We start from the raw sequence: 25,900 nt of genomic DNA, 5'->3' as shown, positions 1-25,900 counted from the left end.
ACGCAGAGGAGGACAGGGAGGAGGTGCACCTCTGCCGGAGGGGCCTCACTGTTTTCTGGGGCCTCGTGGAGGGGAAGGGCCAGTTTAAGCACCGCTGATAGCCATGTCATTTGGTCCCACTGTCTACAGTAATTTGGTAGATAGGTCAGAATTAACCCAGCCCTCCCCCCATAGGAGTTTATCAGACAGAAACAGGAGTGCCAGGCCACAAGCTATTAGCACCACGGGTTTCTCTAAAGCCTCGTTAGAATTCCTGTGAAATTGGTAGCAGCCTAAACGTCCAACAAAGAAACAGGAACCAGGGAACAGGGACAGGGAAATTAATCCCACATTATACAATGTGATGCAGATGATTAAAAAAAAAAAAGTTGACTCTGTGTTGACGGGGAAAGAAAGAGTGTGAGAGAAAGGGAGCTCCTGAACCATGTGTGTGGTGTGGCCCGTTTTTTTTCTGGAAAAATCATTTGAGATACGGAGATTAGGTTGCAGACAAAGGTCTGGAAGGGTGGTCCCCGTTTAGTTCTCAGCGGTTACTTCTGGAAATGAGAATGAAGATGGGGTCGAGGAGAAGCTTTCACTTTTTATTCCACATTCTTCTGTACACTGGACTTTTTTTCAATACAGTTTATGCAACTCCATCGGGGTGGGGGGGGGGTGTTTGAAAACTCGTTCTGGGAAGGCAGGGGAGGAGGAGCCCAGTGGAGCTGACACGGGAAGGCTCTGGAAAGGGCCAGGACCCAGGGCTTGGCCCCAATCTGCTCCGCGCAGTTGGGCCAGCCGTGGCCCCTCTCCAGGCAGAGGCCAAGTATTTGCTCCTGTGTGTGTTGGTGGAGGTGGGGGATAGGGCATGCCCGGCTTCTCCGGGGGCACACTAGAAAGATTAAGAAGTTGCTGAGGTCTTGGGGTGCCTGGGTGGCTCAGAGGATTAAAGCCTCTGCCTTCGGCTCAGGTCATGATTCCAGGGTCCTGGGATTGAGCCCCGCATCGGGCTCTCTGCTCAACGGGGAGCCTGCTTCCCCCTCTCTCTCTGTCTACTTGTGATCTCTGTCCGTCAAATAAATAAATAAAATCTTAAAAAAAAAAAAAAAAGTTGCTGAGATCCTAATGAAAAGGCAGTGAGGAGGCAGCATGATAGCCAGACCCTGTGCAGCCCGCCAGTCCCGGCCCCTGCCCTGAGTTGGAACCCTCAGTCTGGGCAGCTTCAGATTGACCAGGAGCTAGCCTTCCTTCGGTGCAAGCTAGGGAGTGCTGAGCCCTGGTTCCTGAGCCCCAGGTCACTGAAGGGCAGAGCAGAGCATGGGGCTCCACTCAGCCATGGTTCTCTTCCCGAGGTGGTTCCCCAAGCGGTGCCCCAGCAGGTGAGCTCTGGGCGGCAGCCTCGGGCTTGGCAGTGTCCGGCAACAAGGCTGGCTCAGGATAAAATGAGCTTTCCATTCCCAGAGGTGTCGGGGAAGGGGTCATGTCAGAGGCTGTGGTCCCCGCTCAGGGGAGAACCGTGTGAGACCAGCCCTTTCAACGGTCAGTCCTCCAGGCACTAAGGGAAAGGGGACGTGATTCAGCTGTTGGAATCAGGGCAGACCATGCAAGGTCAGCATTTGGGCCGGACCTGGGAGGTGGGGCGGGAGGCATTTCAGAGAATGGAAACGTGACAGGGTTGAAAGGCAACTCAGAGACCCTTCCTGTGAGGGTCAGGACACACGCCATCCTCGGTAGTCCTCACGAGGCTCGGGGAGCTGGCGTTGCCAGTCCAAGGTCACACAACTCGAATGGTGCAGTAGCTCTTTAAAGTTCAGAGGGTCCCCAGGGCCAGGCCTGTCTAGAAGCTGTCTTCCATTCAGGTCCAAGGTTAATTAGTAACCAGAAGGCCCTGCAGCTAGCTCCTAGCTGGCTCGGGAGCCAAGTGAGTGGGTGACAGGTCGCTCCTGACCGGGAAGGTTGTCCAGCACCGCGGGGCTGGGTTTCAGGTCAGCGGGACCATGCAGAGAGACAGGAGGGCAGAGCTGTGCCCCGGGCTGCTCCCCAGGACCTGACGGAGACCCCACATTTTCAGGTGAGAGGCTCAGGCGTGAGCAGGACCCCTGCCTGCCAGCCTGTTGGTCGGGCTGCCAAACGGAGAAACGGGTCACCTGGCTGTCTTCGTTTCGGGCTGCCAATGTCCTCCCTTTCCTGCCTAGCACCCTCTTTCCTAATTCCTTTCCTACCACTTTCCTTCGTAACTATTCCTGCCCTCCTCCCTTCCTTCCTCACCCCTCCCTAATGCCTTTCCTGCCCCTCCATCCCGTCCATCCCTCTCAACTACCTCCCTGCCTCCCTGTCCCTAATCTCCTCTCCTCCTGATGGCAGCCACACCCTCCCGCCCACCCCGCTCAATTCCTTCCTTCCTTTTCTACATTCCTAACTTCTCCCTGCAGTTCTAGGCCACGGGCTGGGTTCAAATCCCAGTTAGAGCGTTAGCCAGCTTGGTGTCTTGGTCAAGCCACTTCACCTCTCTGTGCCTCAGTTTCCTCCTCCTTCAAACAGGGATCCTGGTGGTTTCTAACCCCTGGCGCTGTGGGAACAAAACAAGACCAAGCTGGCCCTTGGTGGCACTGTCATTGGTATGTCATTGGTATGCACTGGCCAGGCAGGCAAATAAATCACAGTAGTGTGAAGACAGGTGTTACAGAAGCAGTGGACACAGAGGAGGGGGTAAGAGTTTAGGGGATCCGGGGGGGCGGTGCAGGAGGAGGTCTGGCAAGGCTTCTGGGGACGGCAAATGAGGACAGAGGCGAACGGGCTGGCCGAGCAGACCAGAATGGTCAGGGCAGTGCTCCAAAGAGAGGGAACGGAGTGACCCCCACCCCCGCTGCAGCCAGCAGCCCTCGGGAAGTGTGAGCAGGTTGGTGCCATGATGGCCAGAGGCGTATGCGTCTAAGCTCCAGCAGTTAGGAGGGATCACACCGTGCAAGTTCACGGGCATCCCTGTGGGTTTGAATAGTCACGATGAGGTATTGATGCCCAGCCTTCGGCCAGAAAATCAGAAGACGATGGTGCAGGTAAGAAAGAAGCTACAGGAGCTGTGAGCTGCTTCGATGTGGGAGTTCCAGTCGAGGTGATGGGAGTGTGGTGGTGGGCAATGCATGTGTCAAAATTCTCCCCAGGCCTTCCTACCAAAGAATTAAGGGAACAGCAACCTCTCGAGACATTTTACACCAAGGTACGAAGATAAAAATTAGCTTAACCCTCTGTCACCTTGGGTTGTAAGCGTCCAGCCTTTCTTGGTGCCTATGCACAAATGTATACGTGCATATGTGTCTCTATTATCTTACAAGGATGATCTCCCTGGCACACCTACCATTTTGAAATGTCCTTTTTCTGCTTGACGTTGTGTCACGCATACATTCCCATTCTGATTCACAAATCTATCGTTTTCCGTTGGGCAATTTTCCATTTGATATATGTGCGCTCCTTGATCTTATCAACTCATTCCTGTTTCATCACTCAAATACTGAGCACCGATCCCGTACCAGATCCTTATCTAGGTGCTGGGGACTCCACCGTGAACAAGAAAAGTCTTTGCCCTCGTGGAGCCGATGTTCTAGCGCAAGACAGAAAGAGTTGATGACGAGATGTCAGAGTAGAACGTGCTCAGCAGAGAAAGGGGACAGGGAGCAGGCGGGAGCGTGCTGTATAGTGACCAGCCATCCTGCTGTGCCCCGGGACTGCTCTAGCTTTAGCCCCGAGAGTCTCACATCCCTAGAAATCCTCGGTCTCAGACAAACGAGGAAAATCAGTCATGCATAACGAGAAGAGGCCTCTCTCAGTGGTGACAGTTGAGCAGAGACCTCTGTGATGTTCCTGGAAGCCAGCCATGCAGAAGTCGGGGGTGGGGGGAAGAACATTCTACGCAGAGGGGAAAGGAAGGGCCAGGGCCAGGAGGCCAGAGGGCACTCAGTGTGTTTGAGCAACAGAAAGAAAGTCAGAGAAGCTGGAGTGTAGAGAGCATGGGAATGAAAGTGGAGACGGCGACAGGAACCAGGTCACATGGAATCTCGCAGACCATGGCAGACTTTGGATTTTAATCCAAGGTGTGATGGGAAGTGACTGGAGTTTCTGAGCAGCCAGGTCACGTGGTCTGGCTTCCAGTGTAAAAGTGGTGCTCTGGGGGCGCCTGGGTGGCTCAGTGGTTTAAGCCGCTGCCTTTGGTTCAGGTCATGATCTCAGGGTCCTGGGATCGAGTCCCACATCGGGCTCTCTGCTCGGCAGGGAGCCTGCTTCCCTCTCACTCTCTCTGCCTGCCTCTCTGACTACCTGTGATCTCTGTCAAATAAATAAATAAAATCTTTAAAAAAAAAAAAGTGGTGCTCTGGCTTTGGGTGGAGAAACATGCAGAGGGTCAAGCTAAAAATCAGGAGACAGCAGGGAGGCAAATGATGAGTGTCAGTGGCTCAGGCAGGGACGGGGCAGATGCTCTGGTGGGTAGCAGTGCTCCCTAGGTTCTATGGGAAGGTAGAGTCTCCTGGGATTTCATGGTGGACTGGAGTTGGGGGAAGGTTCCGTGTCTCTAGACCGAATTCCAAGTTGCTGGCTTGACTCTTTGAGCAGGTAGGAGATGGAAGACAGAGGAGCAGGCCGGAGCGGAGGGGAAGGAATGGGCGTCCAGACTCTTGGACGTGTTACGAGTGAGGTGCTTCCAGGCACCCAACTAGTGAATGGCCAAGAGTGCAGTTAGATACATAAACCCAGACTTAGGGGGCACCTGGGTGGCTCAGTGGGTTAAAGCCTCTGCCTTCGGCTCAGGTCATGATCTCAGGGTCCTGGGATCGAGCCCCATATCGGGCTCTCTGCTCAGCAGGGAACCTGCTTCCCTTCCTCTCTCTGCCTGCCTCTCTGCCTGCTTGTGATCTCTGCCTGTCAAATAAATAAATAAAAATCTTAAAAAAAAAAAAAAAACAGACTTAGTGCAGGAGAGAGTTTGGGAGCAAGGGTAGCTAGAGGTCTGAAAACGGAACCCCAGGACAGGCCACCATTTAGTGGCAAAGGAGGAGGCAGATTCGGCAGAAATGGAGAAAGAGCAGCAGGTTGAGATGGAAAGAAAACCAGGAGCTCCGGAAGCCAAGTGGGAAGACCGGGTGTACCCAGTCCTCCACCTCCAGAGAAGCTGGGCGAGCTGGGGCCGAGGAGCCCATCACTGGCTCTGGAACGTGGGAGTCACCGGCCCAGGGTCTTGGTGGAGGGCTGGGGTTAAAGCCTCTTTGGAATGGGCTCAAGAGAGAAAAGGAGGAAGAGTGGAAACTGAGTCCAGACAACTCTTTCAAGGCGTTTAACTGAAAGGGAGGACACCGAAGTGGAACTGAACTCGGAGAGGAATGTCAGGTCAAGAGAGGGAAAGTCACAGCCAGCAGGGGCTCTGAGCAGGCCATTTCAGTTAGGATTACTTTCATGATTATTCTCCTGTTCTACACCTGGCTGCTGAATAAAGTCCCATCAGGGTCTTGTTATTCAAAAGAAATGTCCTTGTGGTGGGTATGTGTTTTGTCAACATGACATCCTGCCCATCGGTGTATTGGTTCAACATTTCTAGTTTGTTGAAAGATGGAAGGCTCTGATATTGTTCACTTGGGTTTGCTTTGCTGGGACAACCCCCCACTGGTCCCCTGCTTTTCAGAGCCCAGTGAGAACCCCCAAGGCTGCTGGGCTCAGGTCCCTCCCCGGCCAACCTTCTTAGCCCTGGCCCCGTGGGTCCCTCCACTGTGGTGAATTGCAGAGGTCCAACTAAATGTGGCATACGGTAGCCACACAGAAAGTTCCAGAAAGGCAGGGGCTTTCTGTCAGGCCCCTTGAACTCTTTCATTCCCCAGAACACCCCTCATGAGTGCCTGGGGAGAGGAGGGATCCCGTGAGTACTTAATTATTGCACCACATACCACTGACACAGCTGGAGAGCTGTAGGCCAACCTGTCCTTTCCTAGAGACAGTGGGCCAAGTTCCTGGAGCAGCGAGCAAGGAAGGGCCCAAAGGGCCAAGTGCTCAGCAGGCAAAGACCAAGGCTGGCTGGACTGGGCCAGACACCTGTGCCTGAAACACCTACAGATTCTTGGAAGGCAAAGTGCTCTCAGCTGCCTTGGATGAGGTCTCTAGAACCTTAAGGAGTCTGTCTATGCCCGGCCTCGGTAGGCCCCAGGGAGCGCGTCTTCTTACAGACAAGCCCCCTACACACACAGACACACACACACAGCCTGAGCCATATACTCTCACACATTCGAACAAGCCTCAGGCGTCAGCAGGGCGTTCCCGCAGCTGTTGCCCACCCCCCTCCCACCCGCCCCCCAGGGGGAGGTGAGGTCCCTGGTCCCATCCTAAGCGCCGCTGGATCCCACGTGACATTAACAGCCCCCTTGCTGCTGTTGCTGCTGTTGCTGCTGCGGCGGGGAGTTCTGAGCTGGGTGCCGGGGCCGGCCCGGCGCCAGGCACAGACACTTCGGCCCTTGTTGGGAGAACAGAGAGAGGCTCTCTTGTCCACGGCCTGTCCTCCGGCTCCAACTGCCGGTTCTTCCAGTGGCCTCTCCTCAGGCTGCACAGGTATGTGGGGCTAGAGAGGCCTGGGCCCCGCAAAGGGGCCTATGGGATCAACCCAGGAGTGGGTGTGGCAGCATTATGGGCCCTCGGGGAGCACGGACCCCAGGGGGCTGGCTGAAGCCAGGCTACACTCCCTATCAGGCAGATCTAAAGCTCGTTCTCTCAGGATCCCAGGATCCCACGGGCCTGGGCCTTTTGGAGCAGCCTGGGCTAGGGGATTCCCTCCTTTCTCCTGGGATGACTTTGTCAGCGCCCAAGGCCATCACAGGAGTGGTTGCTTCAGGATCCTCCCTTGTAAAGACGGGTGGTTTTTTTTACCCAGAGAGGCTAGGCTGTTGTCCAGGCCCCCCGGTGGGTCAAGGCTGTGGTCCTGGGATGTACAGTACCTACATCCTCCATGAGCACCTGGGTTCTTAGGTGGGATCTCAGTTCTTCCCCTTGGCCTTCCAAGCAGGCATATGCCGTGAACATCCTGAGCCAGAGCCCGGACAGCCTCCTTCAGCCTGCAGCATGGGAGCAGGAAAGACACTGCTAGCTGCAGAGACCAGCTGGTCACACTCTTCAAACAAACACTAGCCAGGCTTGGGTCATCTCTTCGTGGCTCTAGCCCAGGCCCCCAGGCCACTTGCCATTGCAGGGGCATTAAGTAGAAGTCCATGCGGCAGGGAGATAACAGTCAGCACAACACAGATCCCAGCTCAGGGATGTCTCCAGGAATTCAGGGTTGCAGTGTGCCTGTCTGGGAGCCTGGGGAGCCCAGCCTTCCAGCCCTGGCCATCCTAGCCTTCCAGAGCCGCCCTGGCTCACAGGGATCTTGCCACACTGGCTGTCCCCAATCCTTGAAAACATTAAGCCTGGGAGGGATACCCCTGGGCATTCTCCTTGGCTCCTTCTTGAGATGTTTGGTTAGAGAGGCTGGGTTCAGGGTGTATCGGTTCTTGTCCCTTGCAGGGGTCATCAGCCTTGGGTTGGAGGTGTTCAGACTGGCAGGTGCATGGGGTTGGAGAGGGATGGAGAGTGCAGCAGTGCCTAAAGCCTTAGACAGGTGAGACTCCTTCCCCAACCACAGCTCTCTCATGCCCGGTCCCTCTTGTGTCCTCAGAGCCCACCTGATCGCTGCCATAGAATGGACTCTAGCCAGGCTGGGATGCCCAGTCCTCTGGTGAGTGAGTCTTGGTTCCCCTACACACCACCAGGGGGCTCACTTCCTCCTCCAGGGGAAATCCGGGGGATGCTCAGGCCAGCCTGGTGGGCCCACCTAGAGTAGGGGGTGGGGTGCTGTCAGGGGTCACTGTCAGCTCACGGAAGTGGGCCATTTACAGGGTAAACAGGGCACAGAGTTGGGCAAGAGCTTCAAGAAAATGGGGTGTTAGGAGAAACAGATGAGATGGTGGGTGGCTGGGAGGGTTGGGAGACCAGTGAAAAGAAGGAAGGAAGAAGCAGGCAGGCTAGTAGAGAAGGGAGCAGGGCCTAGGCCAGGGGAAAGCAGGAGGCTGAGGATCCTAACACTCAGTCCCTGCTGATCTTACTAACTTTTCTGTCCATGTCTACCAGCCCTCAAGGGCCAATGGGAACATCAACCTGGGACCTTCGGCCAACCCAAAGTGAGTTCTGGTCTTTCAAGCAACTTTCCCTTGGGCTTCCTTCATACCTGGCTCTCCTCTCTTTGGGAATCAGATCCAAGTTCTCTGGTCTACCGTCAGGACTTTCTGCCACCTGGGACCCAGCTGTATCTCCCACTAATTCCCCAGGCTTTGCCCATGCTGAGTCGCATGCCTGAAACGCACCCCAAACTCTGCATTGTTAGCAATTCCCCACCCTTCAGGCCCTTCTCAGGTTTGGGGGGCGGGGGGAGCAGAGTTCTTGTCTTCTTTTCAGTTTTGTCAGTTTTCTCCCCAGCTTGTCTGTTGGTTGCTTGACTGTGGTTCCCCAGGGGTAGGGGTCTGTCCTCCAAGTCCTCTTGGCTGGGAGAACATGGCATGCTTCAGTGACCAGGAGGCTTGACTCTTGGAAAGCTCCCTCTGTTCCCCAGCTTCCAAGTCAAAGAGAAGCCTGGATTTCCTATCAGGAGCCAGGTTTCCCAAGTCCACAAATGTGTTCTTCTCCCTCCCCTGCAGCGCCCGGCCCACCGACTTTGACTTCCTGAGAGTCATTGGCAAAGGGAGCTATGGGAAGGTGAGTGACACAGGGAGGTTGGGAGACCTGGGTCTTCCCTTCCCCGGCCTTCTCCACCCTCTGCCTGTCGCTTGCACGCACAAAGCAGGAGCTCACAACTGTAGAATCCTGGACGCAGGGCCAGAGCAAGCGGCTGATGGAGAAATCCGAAGCTCAGAGGAGTCATCCCTTGTGGGGCCTTACGTTTGTGCTTCTGCTCAGGTCCTGCTGGCCAAGCACAAGTCTGATGGGATGTTCTACGCAGTGAAGGTGCTGCAGAAAAAGTCCATCTTAAAGAAGAAAGAGGTACCAGAGCTCGTGCTCAGGCATTTCCCCTCCTACTTCTCGACCCCAGCCTAAGATGTTTTCCCGAGATGGGTCCCAGTGCTGAAGGACCCACGGGGCTGGGTGCAGCTGTGATCACAGCAGACAGAGGGCCGGGTGGTGCTGACGGTGGTGACCCTTTTCAGAGGACCCAGCCAACCAGCTCACCCATAGGGCTTTCGGGAGGACCCCATCCCAGCTCTCTGCCGTCCACTGGGAAACTCAGGGCTCCATGGCCGATGAGCCCCCTCTGCCTTGTCTAGCTGCCAGCCTTCCTGTATGTGCAGTGTTGGAGCCCCTCAAGCCACAGCCAACCCACAGTTCTAGCTTCTTCAGCTGACTTGAGTCTCTTTAATTCCAAGCTCTCGAGCGGTACAGAGCAGACCAGGAGAGAGGACCATCAATCAGAGGGCTGAGGCGAGGAAATTAATGTTAACAAGGACATCCTGAGGGCAGATAGCCGAGGTCTTTAGGGAGGCCTGGCAGTTGGCCTCAAATGTGCGGTGTCCAGGCAGGAAAAACAGCATGAACAAAACCATAAGTGGGACTCCTTTTATGCGGTAATCACGTGTGCTTTCCTTATCACCCCTGGAGAGAGGCTCAGAGATTTCTGACCCAGGAGCTGGAGCTGCACGCACAAAGCTGCGGATAAAGCTGACCATTCAGAATCCTGGCTACTGTGCAGGGAGCCTGGCTCTGAGGGCACTAAGGAGCCACAGTGGGTATTTGAGCAGGGGCATGAGAAGGTCCTGGGCAGGGCAACCCCATGAATGAGTGAGGCCACGTGGGCTGTGCCAGGGCACTGGGGGCTGTGTGGGTGGTGACATGCGCCCCTAACTATGACCCCACAGCAGAGCCACATCATGGCGGAGCGCAGTGTGCTGCTGAAGAATGTACGGCACCCCTTCCTTGTGGGCCTGCGCTACTCCTTCCAGACGCCTGAGAAGCTCTACTTCGTGCTGGACTATGTCAACGGGGGAGAGGTGGGTGGACCCCTAGGGAGGATTCTTAAATGCCTGGTACGTGTACCAGATTCTCGAATGATAGCACCTCATCCTCACAACAGACCCATTTTGTAGCTGAAAAATCGAGGCTCAAGAGGTAACTCCCTTGCTCACGGCCACCCAGCCTGTCCCTGACAGAGCCAGGATTTGAATGCAAGTCTGTTTGGCTCCCAGCCCCCCATTTCTTTTTTTTTAGCCCCCCATTTCTTGACTGCCCCCACACAAGGCTGCCCAGACTCACTTCAGCACACCTGGGCAAGGTCAGTGTTAGTGGAGTTCCGTGGTTAAGAATTCCGATGCCCTCTTTTTTATACCATAGGCCACTGCGGGGACGGGGTGGGGGGTAATGGGTCCCTGTGGTGAACAGAGACCCAAGGCCACCTGGTGACCCAGAAGCACAGCAGGGGGCGGCTAGGCCCCATCCTGGACTGTCTGTCTGGGCAGGTGATCCCAGACTGAACCTGTATGACCTCATGACTTTTGGCCTGATACCAAGAGGTGGGTTTTGCTCTGGATCCCTAAGTCCCCTGGTAGAGGAAAGGCCTTTCCCAGGCCAGCAAGACAGACCAAAGCAGTTGGCCCCCGGATAGATCTAGGCTGGGCTCAGTTTGACAGCTTACTGCTGGGGCAAGGGAAGATGCATCATCAAATGACCTGGGGTCCCATGGCAGCTCTGCCAGTTATGCGCTCCCTGGCCTTGGGCAAGTCACCTGACCCCTTCCAGTTGTCTCTTAGGTGAAACTGGCATCCTATTTGATACCCTAAAGGTAGTCAAGAGAATTAAATGAGGTAAGAGATGTGAAAGGGTCTGGCTTTGACCCTGGAATCTGGTAGCTGCTCAATCCATGTGAATTCATCTCTCCTGCTGACACTCTGGACACCCACGACTGCTCTGTAGTGTGGGGGCCAGCATTTTTTAAGTAGGCTCCATGCTAGCATAAAGCCCAATGTGGGGCTTGAACTCACAACTCTGAGATCAAGGCCTGAGCCCCCAAGGCGCCCCAAGCATGCCCCTGTCCGTCTGAGAACATTGCAGCTCAGCGAGCGGGTGACTCGCCCAGTTGCCCCCCACGCTGCTCTCTAGGAGCTGGAGCCCCCGCCCAGAGACCCTCTCTCACACACCTCCTCCCCTTCTAGCTCTTCTTCCACCTGCAGCGGGAACGCCGGTTCCTGGAGCCCCGGGCCCGGTTCTACGCCGCCGAGGTGGCCAGTGCCATTGGCTACCTGCACTCCCTCAACGTCATTTACAGGTGAGTCCCACCTGTGGCTCCGAGCCAGCTCTGGCCCTTCTGCCACAAATGCCAGGGGTCGTGTGGACCCCTAGGTCCTGGTGAACTTGGCCCTTTGTCCAAGGAGGACGGCTCAGCAGTGGGGGTAGAATAGGAGCTTCCTTTCTGGCATCAAGTGCCCATTCTCCTTGGGCTCTCCCTCCACATCTCCGTGAGCCTCCAGGAGCAGTCTTCCTGCCAGGATCCTGGGTCTCCTGCTCTCCTCACTAAGGGAGACATCACAGTGCTCTTTTCTCTTGTTTTCTGCAGGGATCTGAAACCAGAGAACATTCTCTTGGACTGCCAGGTCGGTGTGTGTGTGTGTGTGTGTGTGTGTGTGTGTGTGTCTATATGTGTGTGCTTATGAACATGTGTGCAAGCATTGTGCCTTGTGCTTATGGATAGGGATGCATTCAGTTATGTGTGCACGTGTGTGTGTGTGTGTGTGTGTGTGGTTTGCGGGGGGCAAGTGGAGGCTCTTGGACTTTGTAGTTTCTCCGTGTCTTAGACTGGGTCCCCTGGAAACAGATGGAGTGTTGAGTGCAGATGGTTATTGGGGAATGCTTTTAAGAGATCCAGTTTTAAGGGGATGAGGAGGCAGGACTGGGCACAGGAGAAAGCCCACCTGCATTGTGGTTGCAAATGAGGTTGCCTTGGCTGATCTTACAGGGGTGGGGAGGGTCCAGGCTGGGGTGACTCTTCAGAACCGTTCCAAACTGAGGCAAGAAATCTGGGCTTTTGTGCCCTTGAACTGACCGGTCACTGGGTGTGGATTGCCCCTTGGGAGGAACATAACTTGGGGTAAGAGGAATGTCCCAGAAGTGGGGTATGGGCGTGACAGCTCCTAAAGGGGAGAGCTGAGCAGAGTATCCACTCACTCCAAGACCTCCACCAGCCATCCAGCTGCCACACGATATGGTTGTTTTCTGAAACACCAGCTCTCTTTCAAGGGAGCTGCCACCGCCAGTCCCCTCCAGCGACGATATTCATGGAGCTGCCATGTTGTAGGGCATGGGTCTAAGTCTGTGATAAGCTGTGGGGAGGGGGCGGGCAGACAGTGGAATGATACCCCCCAACCTTGCCCCTTGTACCGCTCCTGCATCCAGTCTAGGAGCTATGGGTCTCTAAGTGGAGCCTATAGCCTATGCCAGAGGCATGAGACTCCCCAGCTGCTGGCCTGGGGTAAAGCATCTGGGCTTTGGGGTTAGGCCTGACCATCCCTTTAGCTTAGACCACCTTCCAGCTTCTACTCACCCTCCTCTGCAGGGACACGTGGTGCTGACGGATTTTGGCCTCTGCAAGGAAGGGGTAGAGCCTGAGGATACCACATCCACATTCTGTGGCACCCCTGAGGTAAGCCAAACCTTGTAAGAGAGGTCAGAGTTCAGGCCATGAGCAGTTGAGCTTAGAGCCAACAGGTTCCACCGGGTTGGGGGAGGCCCAGTCCTGTCACCCAAGCCCTTGCCCTGAGCTGGCTGGTCCTCTGCCTTGATTTCCTCATCTGTCTAATGGGGGCACCAGCTCTGGGGGCTGCTGGGGAAGTTCTGCAGCAATACCGTCTTAGAAGAAGAGAAATAGCTATGCAGACTCTATACTCAAGGTAAAGTTTCCCAGCAGCCACATTTAAAAAGTAAAAAGAAACAGGCAGAATTCATTTTTGTAATATATTTTAATTAACCCAGTATATACAGAACATTGTCATTTCAGCATACAATCAATATGAAGTTGTTGAGATAGGTTATTCTTGTAGCCATGTGCAACGAGTGGCTGTCATGTTGGACAGCCTGCCCTACAGGGTGAAGTCCATGTGTGGCAGGAGGGCTTGGCCTGACAAGTTAAGATCAGGGCTGGCGAATACAAAATGCTGGTCTACTCCCCTCTTCCAGCTGCCAAGAGCCTGGGGGGCTAAAATCTGTGGGTCTCCGCAGTAATCCATACATGTCTGTGTGTCCTGCCGGGCTTCCCGGGAGCCTTGCAGGTGAAAACCTTTCCCTGGACTCCCAACAAGGTGTTGACCCTTGGACCTTGGACCCAACGGGGTTCCCAGTTGACTGATAATCTGGGTGGGGGCTGGGAGGCAGAGGCTGTAGGACTGGGAAGTGCCTCCTGATCTGGCATGGGACAGGACTTTTATCTGCTCTGTTGTTCTCGGTATGCTAGAAAATCTGGATCTCAGATCTCGGCTGGGCCTCCTCCATTTGGTTTTGGAGCAGCTGATGGAATTAGGTGATCTCTCTGAGCAGGAGCCATTGTCTGTGTTTGCATATATGGCAGGGTGTCCACTGGACAGAGCTGGTGTCCCCAAGCTTGACAGCCCAGCTATCTCTTCCGTGGACATTGCCAGGGGTGAGGAGCAGAGCAAAGGACATCCCGGATTGTGGAGAAGACATGGGGCTCCAACACATCACCTCTTCCATAAGTCAGCTACTGCTGTGATGCCGGGAAGCACAGACAAGAGTACCCATGGTTGCTCCCATTGTTCAAGGCCTGCACACATGTCCTGTTATGCCCAGATGAGCACATAGCCTTAAAACAGCCCCCAGGGAGGGATCCTGCAACCCCATTTTACAGAGGAGGAAATCAAGATTCTGGGAGGTTAAATGAGCCCCTCCTGGGGCTCAGGTCTGGATAACTTCCTGTCCCTCCCACATCCACACAGTCTCTCCAAATGGCTCTTGTCCGTTGCTGAGACTCAATGGCAGAGATGCCAGACAAAGGGGTCACCCCACCCTTGGGTTTGGCAGAAAGCATAGATCTGTCTCAGGTAGTCATCTTGTTGGAAGGCACAGCTCTGTGGCATGCATTCATCTGTCACTAGGAACTCCTCTTTCCTGATTCCTATGCATCTCTCTGTTACTGAGGTTTCCAGTACAAGTATGTGCCGCATTTACTTCCACTTCAGCATTAGTCTCCCCAGTGCACTGTGAGTACTCACAGGGTTTTCTGGTTCCCAGGACACTGATAGGATGCTTTTGTGCAAATTAGATAAAGGCACCCCCTTGGGCACATTAATTAGAAAGAGTTACTCTATTAAACATTAATAAAGTTGCAAGATATAACCCTATACTAGGGTTATGGCTTGGTGAGTTAATCACTGCCAGGCTTACAACTCTGTATATCCTTTTGGCTGGTACTTTTGTATTGTGCACCACTTATACAACCGTGTAAGTCTACCTTTGCACGTTGGCAAAGGGTCAGGCACAGAGTAGGCCTTTGGCAGATGGATGATGATTGAACATACGCACATGCATATCACAGCAGGATCAACCCCTGGTGATCTTTTCTTCTAAGTGCCCTGTTTACAAGTGGGGAGACTGAGGCCGAGTGTCTTTCAGATAAATGTATTTTCTCCTCAACAGTACTTGGCTCCAGAAGTGCTTCGTAAAGAGCCTTATGATCGGGCAGTGGACTGGTGGTGCTTGGGGGCCGTTCTCTACGAGATGCTGCAAGGCCTGGTGAGTGGGCTGTGAGCATCTTCAAGGGACATGTGGCTCCAGGAAGAGATGGGGGTGGGTCTCTCCCTTGTGTTGCCTCCTCCGGCTCTTCAAGGAACTGAATGAGCCATCTTTTTACTCCAAGCTCAAAAAGATGATGTCTGGATTATGGATGTTTCTTCAATAAGGTTAGTTAGCCCTTTACAACACACCATCTCATCTATGGCCCCTTCGGCAGCAAGAAACAGCCTTGGGAGACTGCCACTGGAGGAAATGGAGTTGTTCTTATTTACAGGGAGGGAAACTGAGGCTCAGAAAGGTCGCAGTGCCGGAAGTCTGTGGAACCAGCCCCGGGCTGCCTGCTCAGAGGGACACTTGTGTAGACTTACCCTGGCAGACACTGCTCTGGTCCAGCTTCTCTAGCAGAACGTGGTGGATATGAGAGATGGGTTCTGTGGAGTCAGGAAGAAGCAGCAGAAGCAGGAGGCGGGATAAAGAGTCTCAGGAAAGAGTGGGCTCTGGGCATGGGAGCGGGGTCTGGCTCTCTTCCTGGCCATGTGGCTCAATCTCTTGAGCCTTGTCTCGTCCAACAAATCACTACCTGTCTCCAAAGACGGCTGTGCGGCTAGGCTGGAATCACGAGGGCAAAAGTGTTCACTTTGCAAAAAAAAAAAAAAAAAAGTGTTCATTTTGCAAAGCGCAGATTTGGTGCCTAAGCTGGGTTAAGAGAGCTGGGATAGGGGATGCTCCTGGGCGGTCCCCTCTCAGCCCTCCCAGTGGCCCTCTCCCCTATGCCGGAAGTGAGGTCTCTGTTTCTCTCCAGTCTGTGGTGTGAACCATTGCACAAGACGCAGTCTGGCTGAATCCTTCCATTACCTGGCTTTGAGCCAAGTCTCCCTGAGACCTTTCCCCACTTTAGCATGGATGAGCCTCCAGCTTCTCTCTCTCTCTCTCTCATCAGCCACCATTCTACAGCCAAGACATGTCCCAGATGTATGAGAACATTCTGCACCAGCCGCTGCAGATCCCTGGGGGCCAGACTGTGGCTGCCTGCGACCTCCTGCAAGGCCTTCTCCACAAGGACCAGAGGCAGCGGCTGGGCTCCAAATCAGACTTTGTAGGTGAACTGCCAGCAGAGCACTAGTCCCTGAGGGGGGTGTTCAGCTTCCTGCAGAAGCAGCTCAGATGCACAGTGATGGGCATCCAGCTCCCCTCCAAAACCGGGCATTGCAAACTCCTTCGTTTGGAAATTCACAGCTGCTACTACTGCTTCATTACTTCCTTTATTCTAGTTCTTGAATTCATCCAATGTTTACTGAGCACCTGCTACGTGCCAGGCATTGAGCTAGGTTGTAGCGATTCAGTGGGCTGGGTCTATGCCCTTGTTAAGTTGATTGGGGAAGGCAGACAACAAACAAACATTATGATATATATGATTACAGAGTGTGACAAGCACCAGGAAATAAATGAACAGTGAGCCAAGATAGACAATAATGGGAGGGAGTGAATTTACAGTGGCATAGTGAAGTAGGTCTACTCCGAGGAGGGGACAACACCTTTTTTGCACACAGCATGTACCAAAGTCCTGTGGCATGAACAAGAAGAGTGGTCCACTTTGCTGGATTTTGAACAGGGCTCTGGCAAGACCCAATTTCAGTTTTAAGATATTCCTCTGGTTTCTATGCAGAGAGAGGACCGGACTTGGTTTTTGCCAGTGCCAGGCTGGGCATTCAGGATACAGAGATGAGTAATTCACTCTTGATTTCTATAATGAATTCAGGATTTTTTTTTTATTAAAGTAGAACTTGAAAAATAATCTTATATTCTCTAGTCAACAAGAGATAATTTGAATTTATAAAAGAAAGACCATAGTGCTTTTCTCCCTGGAAGTTTGCTTTCTCTTCTAGCACAGTGGTTGTGATACACGGACAGACTATCTGGGTTCAGATCCCTCCTCCACCTTCCTCGTCCTTCCTAGTTGCAGAACCTTGGGCAAATTGCATAACTTCTCTCTGTAAGCTTCAGTTTCCCCATCTGCAGTGATAACACCTAGATCACAGCTGCTATAAAGATCATGTGAATTAATATATACAAAGCCCTTAGGCCAGTGCTAAGTGTTGGTACCCGGAGCCCCACATGCCGGATACCATGAAGTGTAACAAACATTTAGGGCATTTTTCCACCCATCCCTGGCCAGCTAAAGAAGGGGACTCTCATGAAGACTAGTCCCCTTCTTTCAAGTGGAAATTTGCATCTTAAAAATATGTATGATTTTTCAAATAAGGGATACATTCCCATAGATCAAAACTCAAAGGATATTAAGAAAAAGACCCTTTAGTTACCTAGTTCCTTAATTTATAGTCAACCAGTGTTAATCCATTTCTTGAGTCGTCAAGATCTTTTGGATCCGGCTCTTTAACACCTACACGGGGCATGGGGTGGGGAACATTTATGATGTAGGGAGCTGGAGAATCATTCCTTATCAAACATGAATAGAGAGGGTCCTGCTGGGATAAGAGGAACTTGATGCTGACATTGGCTTAGATTAGGAAAGAAGTAGTGAACGAGGCCCAGGGCTGAGTCCTAAATTCTGGTCTCCAGGAAACTGCAGTTTTTCTTGGGGCTTTACTTCCGTTACCTTCCTTACTGAGCAGAGGTGGTCTATTTCTCTGGTTTGCATTCTAGAAGAATCAAGATGCACTGAGGCAGGTGGATGGGGTGGGAAGATCCCTGGGAACTCCAAAGGCAGGTTCTGCACTTGTTCACTGACATACCACCACCATGTTCCATGGTGCTGGCATAGAGTAGGTGCTCAGTAAATAGTTGAGGAATGAATGAATGCTATAGGGGAGGAGGGTTTGGGTTCTAGATGATGGTGAAGGGAAGAGGCCTGGCTGCAGAACAGCCCTTTGTCCCATGAAACCAGCTGGAATTACAAGTTACTTTCCCAGTAAAGGTTTTAGAGCTTAACAGCCAGCTGCCCGTAGAGTTGGAGCGCCCAGACATGAGGAGTCAGGGGGTGGGGTGGGGGAGGAGTGCCGTGGGGAGGGCTACTTGTGATCAGCACCTTCTTCCTACAGCTTGAGATAAAGAATCATGTATTCTTCAGCCCCATAAACTGGGATGACTTGTACCACAAGAGGCTGACTCCACCCTTCAACCCAAATGTGGTAAGAGGTCACTGTGTTCCATATTCTGGTTTTCTGGGGCTGGTGGGAGAGATCTGGGCCACTCTCTTTCTACAGGTGGGATAACCAGGGGCCCAGGTCCACATGGTAAGTTAGAGGCAAAACGGGGTCTAAGCCCCAGAAGTCCTGACTGCCAGAGCCACACTGTCCCCCACCCCTTCATTCTCAGCACCAATAACCTTCATTGCAGGGCCCTTTACACTGTTTAAAGCACTCTCTGGGGACTCCTGGCTGGCTCAGTCAGTGGAACACATGATTCTTGATCTCTGAGTTGTAGGTTCGAGTCTCATGTTGGGTATAGAGATTCCTTAAAAATAAAGTCTTAAGGGGCGCCTGGGTGGCTCAGTGGATTAAGCCTCTGCCTTCAGCTCAGGTCATGATCTCAGTGTCCTGGGATCGAGCCCCGCATCGGGCTCTTTGCTCAGCGGGAGCCTGCTTCTCTCTCTCTCTCTCTCTGCCTGACTCTCCGCCTACTTGTGATTTCTCTCTCTGTCAAATAAATAAATAAAATCTTAAAAAAAAAAAAATAAAGTCTTAAAAAAAAAATGGGGCACCTGGGTGGCTCAGTTGGTGGAGCATCCATCTTCAACTCAGGTCATGATCGTAGGGTCCTGGGATCGAGCCCCACATTGTGCTTCTTGCTCAGCGGGAAGCCTGCTTCTCCCTCTCCCTCTGCGGGCCACTCCCCTTGCTTGTGCTTTCTCTCACTCTCTCTCTATCAAATAAATAAATAAAATCCTTAAAAAAAATTTAAAAATAAGTAAATAAACCCCTTTTTGTCACATAGCACACCCAGATGGAACCAAGCCCTGTAAAATTCTTTTTTTCCCCTGATAATAAAAGTGGCATATAATCATTATAGAAAGTGTGTAGGGACGCCTGGGTGACTCAGTCAATTAAACATCTATCTTCGACTTAGGTCATGATCGCAGTTTACTGGGATGGAGTCCCACATCGGGCTCCCTGCTCAGTGGGGAGCCTGCTTTTCCCTCTCCCTCTGCCTGCTGCTTTGCCTACTTGTTCTCTCTCTCTCTCTCTCTGTGTCAAATAAATAAAATCTTTTTTTTAAAGATTTTATTTATTTATTTGACGGGGAGAGATCACAAGTAGGCAGAGAGGCAGGCAGAGAGAGAGAGGGAGAAGCAGGCTCCCTGCCGAGCAGAGAGCCCAATGCGGGGCTCAATCCCAGGACCCTGAGACCATGACCTGAGCCGAAGGCAGAGGCTTAACCCACTGAGCCACCCAGGTGCCCCTCAAATAAATAAAATCTTAAAGAAAAAAAGAAAGAAAGTGTGTAAAACAGTTTAAAACAGCAAGGTGGAAAAGTTTATTATCTCACTGCCCAAGAGAAATTGCTGCTGGTATATTCCCTCCTGTCTTTTTCTATGTGTTTTTACATAGATTATACTTAATACATATAGATATCTTCTCTCCTTACCTTTCTTTTCTTGCTAGAAACCAATGTCATTATTTCCCCCAAATCATATAAAACTTTATAAGTATCATTTTATTTATTTATTCATTTTTTAAAAGATTTTATTCATTTATTTGACACACAGAGAGAGAAATCACAAGTAGGCAGAGAGGCAAGCAGAGAGAGAGGGGGAAGCAGGTCTCCCGATGAGCAGAGAGCCCGATGCAGGGCTCGATCCCAGGACCCTGAGATCATGACCTGAGCTGAAGGCAGAGGCTTAACCCACTGAGCCACCCAGGCGCCCTAGAAGTATAATTTTAAATGGTTACATAAGATTTTAATCCTCCATTGGTGATATAATGTATTCAACTATGCTCTAAATGGTGAGCTTTAGGTTATTATCATTCTTTCTTTATCATAAAAGTACTGATGAACACTTTTAAGTGTGTATCTTTGCCCCGGGTTCCAGTTATTTCCTTAAGATGGATTGCAGGTAGGGAGTTACCAGGTCAGAGAATGTGAACCTGTTTTTTTCTTTCTTCTTTTTTTAAGTAATCTCCCCATTTTTAAGTAATCATCCAATTTGGGGCTTGAACTCAAGACCCTGAGGTCAAGAGTCTCTTGCTCTCCTGACAAGCCAGCCAGACACCCTCTAGGCTCTTGATTCCCTAACTCTGCGACGGGGAGTAAAATCCACTTCCTGCCAGCAGGGTCTGCTGGAGAATTCTCATCTTCCTTTCTACAATGTGTGCAATTGTTACTGTTTTCAGCTTTGCAAATTTGTTAAGTAAAACATGGCATCTCATCCTGTTTTAATTTCTTTTATAGTGAAGGTGTTTAGTGTTTAATTAGCAGTGTTAATTAGTGCTGATATTAATTAGCGGTGGCAGTGTGCATGAAAGGAGCCCCATTTGAAGGAGACGTTGGAGGTTCTCTCAACTGCTTGCAAAGCGTCCCGCAGTGTCACACTGCTTGCATCCTTGTAGTTCGCACACCTCAACACTGCCAATGTTTGCTATCTACACCTCGCCTTTTGTGAATTACCTATGCACAAACGTCTCTTTGAGCATCAGAGTCCTGACAAGTAGTCAGATAGGATACTCTGAGTCCAGGTACCTGGAAAGTTTCTTTATCTGGGGGTGTGGAAAAGACCCTGACGATAATATTGAATGTACACCTTGGAGAGAGAATAATGTAAAAAATGGTAGACAGGGCGGAAATAGAATGCAGCGAGTGGACTGTAAAGTGAGACATACCAGGGGTAGATTCCTGGTTCTGTTGTCTACAGCTGGGAGACCTTGAATATGTTTTGTTTTGTTTTTTAAGGTTTTATTTATTTATTTGACAGAGACCACAAGTAGGCAGAGAGGCAGGCAGAGAGAGGAAGGGAAGCAGGCTCCCCACTGAGCAGAGAGCCCGATGTGGGGCTCGATCCCAGGAATCTGGGATCATGACCTGAGCTGAAGGCAGAGGCTTTAACCCACTGAGCCACCCAGGCGCCCCTTGAATACATATCTTTAACATCAGTATCATTTGTAAAAAACAGAGAAAACATCTGTCTTATCTAGGACCACACAGCTATCAAGAGCCAGGGCCAGGATCCACACTCTGGTCTTGGAACCCTGGTCCCTGAGCTGGGACCCCTGTGCCCTGTGGCCTTTTTGAGAAGCTGGACACAATGGTTCGTTTGGTTCTACAGCCTCAGGCTTGCATACTCAAGCAGATCTGTGGACCCTTCCCCTTGCTCACCTGTTCATTTCAGAAAACCCTGGTGGACTAGTGTTCTCCAGAGGCTGTGCCTTCTTCACAAAGAGGATGGTTCATTTAGCTCATGCTGTCTAACAAGCCAAACAGGAAACTAGGTGTCTTCAAACAATTTTGTATTTCATCCCGGTTCAGTGGGTTGGTTGGGTGAGTTTTTTGGGCCGGTGCCAGGCCAGCCGGTCTCTGTTGGGCTCTATCATTCCAGTAGTCTAGAACTGCCTCACCCAAATGCAGGGCAGTTGGCCAGCATCTGACTGCATTCTCTTCTGAGGCCTCTGCTACTCCAGCAGACTTGGACTTGTTCACGTCACTTGTTCGGACTTGGACTGGACTTGTTCACATGGTGGCCTAGGGTTCCAAGGGCAGCAGGAGAGAACAACTTCCAGTGTGTGTTTTTCAAGTCTTGGCTTGCCTCCCATCTGGTAACGTCTCATTGTCGCAAACAAGTCGCATGGCTAACCTGTGTTAAAGGTATGGAGAGCTGGACTCCAGCTCCAAATGGCGAATGGAGGATGTGTGACCATTTTTACGATCTCACACCCAGGTCTTCTTCCCCGATGGCAAAAACAGCCAGTCACTCTCTACCGTATTTATTTTATCTTCTTCACAAGGTCTGTCAGCACCCCAGATTGTCTATTTGTCTATTTATGTACATGTTCATTATCAGTCTTCCTACCCTCTGCATAATACAGGCTCCATGAAAGCAGGGGCCCATTCTGTTTTGTTCTCTCCTGTTTCCAGTGCCATGAACAGTGCCTGGTAGGCATTCAGTAAGTGCGTGTTGACGAGACTTGTCTGAGTGTTGGTGTGGAGCAGGCAGGATGCCAGGAGGTTGGAGGCACTGATACATGGCTAGTGGGCCACGAAATAAAATTACTAACAAACACATGTGTCACTGTCAGCTAAAGGTGAGTATCCACAAGGCCCTCAGAAGGAGACCTAATAGCCCTCGCAGGTCTGTGGGTTCCTTAAACAGCTCGGACTCCCGTGTTCCCATCTCACTGTTGGTTTCTATTCACAGGCAGGACCTGCTGACTTGAAACACTTTGACCCCGAGTTCACCCAAGAAGCTGTTTCAAAGTCCATTGGCTGTACTCCTGACAATGTGGCCAGTAGTTCTGGGGCCTCCAGTGCCTTCCTGGGATTTTCCTATGCACCAGAGGATGAGGCCATCCTGGACTACTAGAAGAGAAGTGTTCCTAGACTAGTGTAACCACTGAAGACAGCTGGTATCCTTCAGGAATTATCTTCCTTACCTACTGCTGCTAGTAACAGAGACTCAGAGTAACAAGGACTTACATAAGGTTACATATATCTTTCCAGCACATAAAGGAAGAATGTTGTTAGGTGGTCCAAGGCTGGTTGGACAGGTCTTCAGATACTGAGGCTTTCTGTATTTCTGCTGTGCCGTCTTCGGCAATTGGCTTCCAATATTAGGATTGCTGTATTGCCACAAAGTGGTTGCTAGAGCTCTATAGTCACTGCTTCTGTGTCCTGAGCAAGGAGAATGGAGGCAAGGAGGGGAGAGCAAAATAGCACCTTTACGCAGCTTCCCCAGAAGCACCCACCAATGGCTTCTGCTCATTAGCCATCCACTCCTACCTGCAATGGAGGCTAGGATATGTGGTTTATTAGCTGGGCACATTACCACCCTTAAAAACACAGGCTCTGATGCTAAGAAATGTGGGGTAGGCAACCAGCATCTCTCTACCAAAGGATCTCTAGGTGTTTGGATTTTTATCTCCACGTGTAAAATGACAGAGATGTCATTTTATATGTCACCTCTAGGCTATCCCCCAGCATGCTCTCATTTTTCTCTGTTGATGGTGTCTTTTTCTTTGTTGTGGGTGGTATTGGACGTTTGTTTTTAGGTTTGCCTGCCTGACATCTGAATCCTTTCCTATGTCCAGAGAATCTCCTAGCTCGTGAGCCCCGATGAAGGGCAGTAATTACCTCTACTTACAGTGGCTGAAAATGCTAGATAACTGACTTTCCCAGCCTCCCCTGCTGTGAGGGCCAGGCATGTGGCCCAGGGACGCACCTGTGCCATATTTTGACTCAAGAAAGGGACTAGAACCTTTCATGTGGTAACTGTGGTAACAGTACCCACAAAACCGAGTAGGATGGATCATATTGCCTTATTTCCGTGGCAAAGTGGTTCTTTCTTTCTTCTTCTTCTTCTTCTTTTTTTTTTTTTTTTTGGTCCCCCACAGACCTGTGGTTCATCAGCTACTTCAGGGTGGGCTCATTGGCTTTTTGGCTTGTGGACAAGGAGGGAACTTTAACATCAGTGTGTGCTGGTGATTTTACTGCTTTCTCTTCCTTTTTTTTTTTTTTTTTCCCCCTCAGCTTCTTGCCCCAGAAATAACAGGGGATGGTGCTGGAAAACACACCAATGACACTAACACTGACCTACTGAAAGCTGTATCAGGAAGAGTTACTGTTACCCTATGACATGTGCTGAGAACTTTCAAAGAAACGCTCTGATTTGGTTTCTATCATAACAGCACCTGTTAATTGACAAATGTGGAACATGATGGAGAGCCCCATTCCCCCAACTTCCCAAAGCGAAAAGCAAGAGTGTAATTGTCAGTAACATGATATTACTGTCAAAAGTACACAACCTGCTATTATGGGTTGTGAAACACATGTGGTCTAAGATTGTAAAGTCACAAAATTTTCACCAGGATAGAGAATAAAAATGGAGAACTATGATATGGAATGGATCATGCTTCATCTATGTTTATTGAGCACTTTCTGATCTTTGCATGCGTTATCTGCAATCCTCACAATAAACCAGCATTTAGAAATTATTAACCGCACTTTACAGATAAGAAACATTCATTCTGATAGATTAAGCAACTTGCCCAAGGTCACCCAGCAGGTACAAGGCACAGCTGGGAAATGAACTTGGTGGTTGCTGATTTTTAAACCCGCTGTTCTCCTGCAGGTCTCAGCAGTGGGAGAAGTGCTCTGAGCACGCCCTCCTTTAGGTTTCTGGCAAACACTGACCGTACATCAGGCAGAACTCCAAACCTGTCCAAAGCCTCAAGTGGCACAGCCTGCGCCCTCTCTAATGGGAATACATCACTTCGATCTTACTAATTTTGCACCAAAATGCAGCATCCCCATGAAGAGAATCCTCATCCTCTTCTCCATTTTTTAACTTTGCAGTGACAGTAGTTTAAGGCAAAAGAGAGTTGTGTGATTCAAGCTCCTAAAACCGCTACTACTGTGTACCTATTGACAAACATATATGTAAAACCAAACTGCTGGTTGACTCTCTGCTCTTGGTTTGAACCAGCGAGGAAGTGGCATTGCAGTCCACACTCTCTCAACGGCCGGCAAGGGGCGCTCCCTTGGAGCGAAGGATGGCCTGTTTGTGGTCACGGGTGCCTGGCTTTTCATATTGAAGGCGATGGCAGAGCAACCTCTATGTGGCTTTGGCTTTTTGGCAGAGCAGTTCCTTCTCCAGCCTTTGCCTTCATGAATATTACTCTACTTAATATTAATCATATCTCTGCTCTTACGGGCCGCCTTTCAGACCATCTCCGGGCCCTCACAGCTCCCGTAATAATACAGTTTATATTACCACTGTTTTGTAGCATCTGGCCAACCTCTAACTCCCTGTCCGGGGAGGCCCAGAGGGCGGGGCTCACGACCACACCACGGGCCTGCCGCAGGGTCCCTCAGGGATGCTGGGCTCATCAACGAAGAACGATCTCCGTGACCATTCGCACCCCTAAACCTAACCACCCTCTCCCAGGAAGCCCTTCCTGGGCTCCCAAGACCCTGAGCCCCTTCCACGCAGTGCACGGAGCCCCCAATCTGCGTTCGAAGAACCCGCACCCCGACGCAGGGTCCTAGCCGCCCCTCGGCTCCGCACCTGCGTCCTTGGGGTCTAGGCTGGGGCATTCCCCCGTCCCCACCCCATCGGAAGCCTTCACTCTTCTCCCTCAGGGTGGAGCGAAGTTTGGGTCCTAGGGTCCTACCATTTTTATCAGTCTCTAAGAATACTTGGCATTGAAGGACGAAGCGAGGTGGGCTTTTCTTCGGCTTAAAGTTAATTCACGTTCCGTTTGGGTTTACCCCTCAGCCATCATAATGGTACAGTCCCCTAGTAGCCCCGCCCCCTGATCTCCTGCCCCGTGACGCTCTAGGCGAAATGGCGTCTTCCTGTTACTGTCGTCATTACGTTGCTCCGGCGCAGGTCCCCGCCCCAGTGCGCCTGCCCGGCGCGCCGCCTCGCACCGCCGTTGCTAAGAGGCCTTGGATACCTGGCCGCGGGATGCTGGGCGGTGTCAGGTGAAGATGGTGGTCACTGGGCCTCAGGTAAGAAGGCCTCCGACTGGGCTGAGCTTGCCGGGCCGTTGGGGCCGCCTGGGGGCTGGCGAGGGTCGCGCCGGCCTGTTCCTGAGGCCTTTGGGCCAGTCTCGTGGAAAATCGAGATTGGTTGGGGTAAAGTAAACTGGGGCCGCGGATGTAGGCCGGGATTCCGAACCTCACACTGGGTTCAAATCCCCATCGCCTGCGACTGGGCGGATTTTTAGTCGTCTTGCTGAGTATGAAAGAGCATTGGCCTAGGAATGGTGACATCTAGTCTCAAACCTTTTTCCTAGGAATCGTGCTTCTAGGAACTTGTCCTACAGCAAAAATCATGGCAAAAGCTGATGTATGTAAATTCCAGTGTGTTTGCGATGGCAGATCATTGAAAAGATGCCCATAAAGGTGGTGATTGAGTTCATTATGGCATAACTACGCAAGAGTGCATACAACCTACTAGCCTAACTAG

The 25,900-nt window shown here is 51.5% G+C and overlaps 2 protein-coding genes across 3 annotated transcripts in view; both read left to right on the top strand.

The window, feature by feature from the left end:
• Nucleotides 1–1,863: 1,863 nt before the first annotated feature.
• SGK2 (serum/glucocorticoid regulated kinase 2) lies at nt 1,864–23,832 on the top strand. Of its 2 annotated transcripts, none has more exons than XM_004746414.3 (13): nt 1,864–2,050; nt 7,661–7,720; nt 8,113–8,162; nt 8,676–8,733; nt 8,935–9,018; nt 9,888–10,019; nt 11,178–11,290; nt 11,579–11,615; nt 12,575–12,661; nt 14,668–14,763; nt 15,704–15,859; nt 17,823–17,912; nt 22,130–23,832. In XM_004746414.3, exons 2-13 carry the CDS (start codon nt 7,685–7,687, stop codon nt 22,292–22,294), a joined length of 1,104 nt encoding a protein of 367 aa, XP_004746471.1. In that variant the 5' UTR covers nt 1,864–2,050; nt 7,661–7,684; the 3' UTR covers nt 22,295–23,832. The 2 variants fall into 2 exon arrangements, with proteins under 2 accessions (XP_004746471.1, XP_004746470.1); XM_004746413.3 differs by lacking the exon at nt 1,864–2,050 and adding an exon at nt 4,895–6,561.
• Nucleotides 23,833–25,294: 1,462 nt separating this feature from the next.
• IFT52 (intraflagellar transport 52) overlaps nt 25,295–25,900 on the top strand; it is a 38,733-nt gene continuing 38,127 nt past the window's right edge. Inside the window, exon 1 of the mRNA XM_004746412.3 lies at nt 25,295–25,440. Coding sequence (XP_004746469.1) covers nt 25,420–25,440 — 21 coding nt within the window. The 5' untranslated portion in view covers nt 25,295–25,419. The remainder of the gene's footprint in view (nt 25,441–25,900) is intronic.

Source organism: Mustela putorius, unplaced genomic scaffold (genome assembly GCF_011764305.1).
Source record: "Mustela putorius furo isolate JIRA1106 unplaced genomic scaffold, ASM1176430v1.1 tig00000592_pilon_pilon_pilon, whole genome shotgun sequence".
Taxonomy (NCBI): Eukaryota; Metazoa; Chordata; class Mammalia; order Carnivora; family Mustelidae; genus Mustela; species Mustela putorius.
The sequence above is the reverse complement of the archived record's forward strand: the minus strand, read 5'-3'. Positions and strand labels throughout refer to the sequence as shown.